General features: G+C 28.5%; 1 protein-coding gene across 1 annotated transcript; it reads right to left on the bottom strand.

Annotated features, from left to right (window-relative positions):
* Positions 1-1,207: 1,207 nt before the first annotated feature.
* LOC134836544 (pupal cuticle protein Edg-91-like) lies at positions 1,208-1,517 on the bottom strand. The gene is made up of 2 exons (XM_063851730.1): positions 1,403-1,517; positions 1,208-1,341 (listed from the first exon to the last, which is right to left on the bottom strand). The coding sequence occupies exons 1-2, from the start codon at positions 1,515-1,517 to the stop codon at positions 1,208-1,210; spliced, it is 249 nt and encodes an 82-aa protein (XP_063707800.1).
* Between the last annotated feature and the right edge of the window lie 3,749 nt (positions 1,518-5,266).

Here is a 5,266-nt window from a genome sequence, read left to right on the forward strand (position 1 = left end):
TGACTTGAAGCGCAAATAAATGCAAACAGGCGACAAATTTCCACAAAAAAAAATTAAATAATCCAATTACCGAAAGCCTCCGCATAAATTCACCCAAACTCTAAAGTGGTTTGTCTTTATCGCTCTTAAGCTTATACATTGCTCGGATATGTCTCGAAACTATTTTCAACTAAATGTTTGTTTGCCAAGAAGAAAAAACGAAAATAAGAGAAAAGACATGAAAACTTGTTAAAATTTCCAGAATGAAAAAAAAGTCGCAAAACAAACAAAAAGTCGTCGTCTCATCTTGTGTTTCTCGAAAAGTTTGTTGCTCTGTAACGTAAGCTTTTACTGCGTTTTTTGAGATTAAACGGTTGTTCTACAATTGAAATAATAATAATAAAGAAAGTTTTCTTCGATTGTTTTTTTCCGTTTTTCTTCGAAGAGAAAAAATACCTTTCATTAGTTTAAAAATTTTTTTTTGTTACAATGTTGACTTTGTCTTTACTTTTGAGACACAGACTTTGATGAGTTTTTTTTTGTAATTCAATTTTTTTTCTTTTATTTTTACTAAAATTATAAGGAACTTTTTCGATTATCGCCCGAATCCGCCGCCAAAGGAGCTTGAACCTGCATTTGCGTAAGATGACGAGCCGCTAAATCCTCCTCCAGGGAAAAATCCGGGAAATCCTCCGAAACCTCCGCCAAAGGAACTTGATCCAGCATTAGCATAAGCTGGTAAAAAATAAAAGAAAATAAATAAATTGTTCGTTTTGAAATTCAGTTAATTTTCGTACCGCTTGAACCGCCAAATCCGCCTCCAAAGCCGAGAATTGGTTTGGCGAGAGGAACAGCAAATGCTGAAGCAACTAAAATTGCCATCAAAAAGATTGTTGATCTCATACTTTTTTTTTTCTAAATTTAATGATTTTAGTTCAAGATAGACTAAAAATGTCAACTAATTTTATTATCTGAGCGACGTCTGCCTTTTATACTAAAAAAAAAATTAAAACCAGTTTTTCTGATCAAGTCACTTTTGCATAATATTCCGGATGAATCTAGATTTTTAGACAGAAATTAAGAAAACACAAAAAATTCTAATGAAAAAAAATTAATTTTTTATTCAGACAATTATTACGTTAAAATAAACTGCGAATAAAACACACTTGAAGAGACTTAGGAACATTCACGCACAAATTAAAAAATTGACACTTTTTGACGAAGCTGTTTATCGACCAAAGCCGCCTCCGAAGGAGCTTGATCCGGCATTTGCGTATGCATTTGATCCGCTAAAACCGCCTCCATATCCGGGGAATCCGCCATAACCGCCTCCGAAGGAGCTTGAGCCAGCGTTAGCGTATGCTGAATAAATAATAAAAAAATTAATTAAAATTAAGAAAAAAAAATCAAAAAAATAATTTACAGTTCGATCCTCCGAAACCGCCGCCGCCAAATCCGAAGATGGGTCTAGCGTAGGGGACAGCAACGGCACTTGCAATCAAAAATACAGCTAAAACGACTCCAAGAATGAATTTCATGGTTGATGATTTGCTTTTTTTTTGATTTGAAACTTTTTTAAAGACTTCTTTTCTGTTCTGCTGATAGAAATTGACTAATTTTTGCTTCACGGCGTCGAAGCTTTTATATGGCGATGCAATTTTTTTCTCCCTTTCCAGACTTTAGAGCAAAAACAAAACCAGTTTCTAACAAAAATAAGAAGAGATTAATGAAAAAGTTCTGAAGATGCGTCACAAGAGCGCAACAAGTATCAAGAACTTTTTTGTTTTCTTCCATTTTTTGAGCGTTACGAAGTTTGTGAACGAATTTTCGGCAAAAATCCCCGTTCAAGATTAATATGGGACGAAATTAAGTAATTTTTCTCTCTGTTTTTTTTTTTTGCAAAACCAGATAGAACTAGATAGTCCTCGAATGTGTTTTTGCAGAGATTCAACGGAATATTTAGAGATTTGGATGAGAAATTAAGATGACTTTTAGAATTTTTAGCTTGAGATTTTGTTAAGGTTATGTATAAAAATGCAAAATTTACGAGATCGAGTGACGAAAGAGGTTATTGAACCGAAATCAAGAAAAAAAGTGAACTTGAACTTGAAATTAAGAACTTGTTTTTGTGAAAGGTTACGAAACGAGAACTTTCGATTTTAATTTTTTTTTTTATAAAAATTATTTTCACGGATTTTTTGGTTAAAAATTTATTTTTTCTGATAAAAAATATTAATTTTTGTCGCTAATCAGAAGAATTTAAAAAATTGTTCTTTCTTAATTTTAAATTAATCAATAAATTTTTGTTTTGACGAGTTATTGTTTTATCATTTTTTTTCTCAAAATTTAAATTTTCATCAATTTTATTATATTTTTATTAATAATTTATTATCACATTTAATTTATATTAAAAAATAAATAAAAATATTTTTTTTAATTAAAGTAAAATAGTTAGAAAAATAAATTAAATAAAAATAATTAAATTTAAAAAAAATGAATAAAAAATTTTTTTTTAACTCAAATGATTATTTTTTATTTAAATTAAATTAATAAAAAAATTATTTACTTATATTAATAAAATTTTATTTTCTTATAATTTTATACTTTTCTCAAATATGGACAACAATTTTACATCTAATTATTTATTTTTAATTTTTTTTATAAATAAAATAATTTAAAAAAAATTAAATTTTATTAAAGTTCATTTTTGTACTTAAATTTAAATTTGAGACAATTCAAAAAAAAATAAATATTATCTTTCTCAAACGGTATTTAATGACGCAATATATTAACAAAAGTTATTCAAAAAAAATATTTTCACTAAAAAACATTTAAAAATTTTCCAAAAATTCAATAAAAAATGACTCATACTTTTAAGAATAATTTTTCCTTTCACAAAACTCTTAAAATCACGTCTGCCAACAATTTCCATTCTAAAAAATCACCTTTTTTTCAAAGTAAACAAAAATCCGGTTAATGGATAAAATCTCGTTTGTGACGCGATCTCAATAAAAAATTATTATTTTTTAGAAGATAAATAAACAACAACCGAAAATGTAAACAAAAGTGCGTTTCTACTGCCGCAAAGCAAAACAAGAAAAAATCGCGTCAACAAAAAATAAAAAGAAGAAGACTCGAAATGACGTCAGAAATTATTTTATGGTTCAATGGCACACGTTGATCGTGAACTTGACGGGATTTTATGACAAATTAATTTTTTTTTTGGGTTACTTTCTATCTTAATAAATTATTATTTTTATTTATATTTTTTTTTTCTTAAAATTAAAATTCATTTAGAAATTTTTTACGATTTTTAACCGAGAAATCCGCCAAAGGAGCTTGCACCGGCTGAAGCATATGCTGAGGAGCCTCCAAATCCGCCGTAACCTCCGAAAGGATATCCTCCGTAACCTCCGCCGTATGGATAGCCTCCATATCCGCCATATCCTCCATAAGGATAGCCTCCGTAGCCGCCATAGCCTCCAAAGAACGGAGCTAAAATTAAATTTTTATCATTTTTAATAAAATAAAAAATTTTTTTGATTTCTTACCTGAAATTGCACTTGCAATGCACAAAATAACGACAAAAATGACAATTTGTGAGTTCATTTTTACAAAAATTTCAATTTCACGAAAGTTCTTGACAGTTTCTTGTCCTTTACAACACTGATGCTCCCGAACGAAGTCCAAACTGTATTTATATGTGTCGATTTATTTACATTTTTCACATGTATGGCACGCAGTTATGTTGTTACATTGAGGATGAATCAACTTTCTTTGTGTTAATTTTTCGAAAAAAACACTTTGAAATGCGAAAAAACTGAAATCCCATCAGATTTTGCTTCATTTTCGATTAAAAACTGTTCACTTTAGGTTTTTGTCTCGTTGTAAAATTGGATTTTCCCAATCGCCGCTGCTCACACTAACGAGCTGACAAACAGAATGAACTTGCAAAATGTTGTCTTAACATTGAAATGTGCGTATGGCGGTTCAACGTACGAGAATTGTCGCAACATAAGTGATAATCACACGAAAAACCTGTTTTTTTGGACAAAAAGTAAACCAAACAAATAATTTATTCTTAACAAAATTTTGTTTTTTTCTCGATACTTACTAATTTTGGTTCAAGTTTATGACGCACATCCAAAATTTCCGAAAATTTGAAGGTTATGTTATTTTTTTGATGCAACTCTGACACATTTTTTGACTTTTTGACACGCGGCGGGAACAATGGCGCGATAAACGCGCGAGATTTGTACATTAAACGGTTCTTTCATTGTTTTGACGTTGCCATGTCACGAGAGTGTTAACGGGTTGACGTCTCTTTTAACGAAAAAAAAAAAAAAAATTATGAATGAACAATGAGCCACAAAAAATGTTTTTTTTTCTCACAAATAAATGTTACTTACCATAAATTGTCGATTAAGATCTAATTGGGTCTGAATATTTTTGCTTCAAAAAAATTTTTTAAGGGAAAAATATTCGAAAACTTGCTCAATTACACACACAATTTACGTTTTTTCCTCCAAACTTGTAAAAAATAATTAAAAAATGAACCGAGAAAGAGAGAAAAAACTCGACTTTGCCATATTTTGAAGCGATGCATGTTGCGACAACGGCGTCAACATGTTGATATCACAACTCTTGATGTTAATTATGGCGATGATTATCTTAAATGCCAGTGCAGGAATAATCGCATATGCGTTGCTTCGTCAGTTGGATGGAAGATGATGATGATAATTAATGCAGGCACGAGTTAATTGTACATTTGAAAAAAAAAAATGCATCAAGTATGCGAACGAAAGTGAAGTGAGGGAAAGAATCCACTTTCGTTGAGAGAAAAAAAAAATGTTGGAGAGTTGTGAATTACAGAAAATGCATTCCGAAGCTCTTTTGTTTTGAGTTTAACTGAAATAGAAAAAAAAAATGTTGTGAGTTATGGAGAGGTTTAAAGTAAAAAAATGTTTTTATGTTTAAAATTTAAATGTTTAAAAAAAAAAAATATTTTAAATTTTTTTTTTATTTTTAGTCTGAAATTTTTTAAATATTATTAAATTTAATAAAAATTCATGTATTTTTTTTAATTAATATATATTTTTTTTTATTTCAGAACAAATAAAAAATTATTTTTAAAAGAAGAAGAAAAAATATTTAATTATTTAAAATAAAAAAAAATCATTTAATTTATTTTTTGAATTATTGATTTACTTTAATTTTTAAAAATTGAATTATTTATTTTTTTCTGAACAAATTTACTTAAAAAAAAAATTAATAGTAAACTTAAAAT

Source organism: Culicoides brevitarsis, unplaced genomic scaffold (assembly GCF_036172545.1).
Source record: "Culicoides brevitarsis isolate CSIRO-B50_1 unplaced genomic scaffold, AGI_CSIRO_Cbre_v1 contig_59, whole genome shotgun sequence".
NCBI classification, from domain to species: domain Eukaryota; kingdom Metazoa; phylum Arthropoda; class Insecta; order Diptera; family Ceratopogonidae; genus Culicoides; species Culicoides brevitarsis.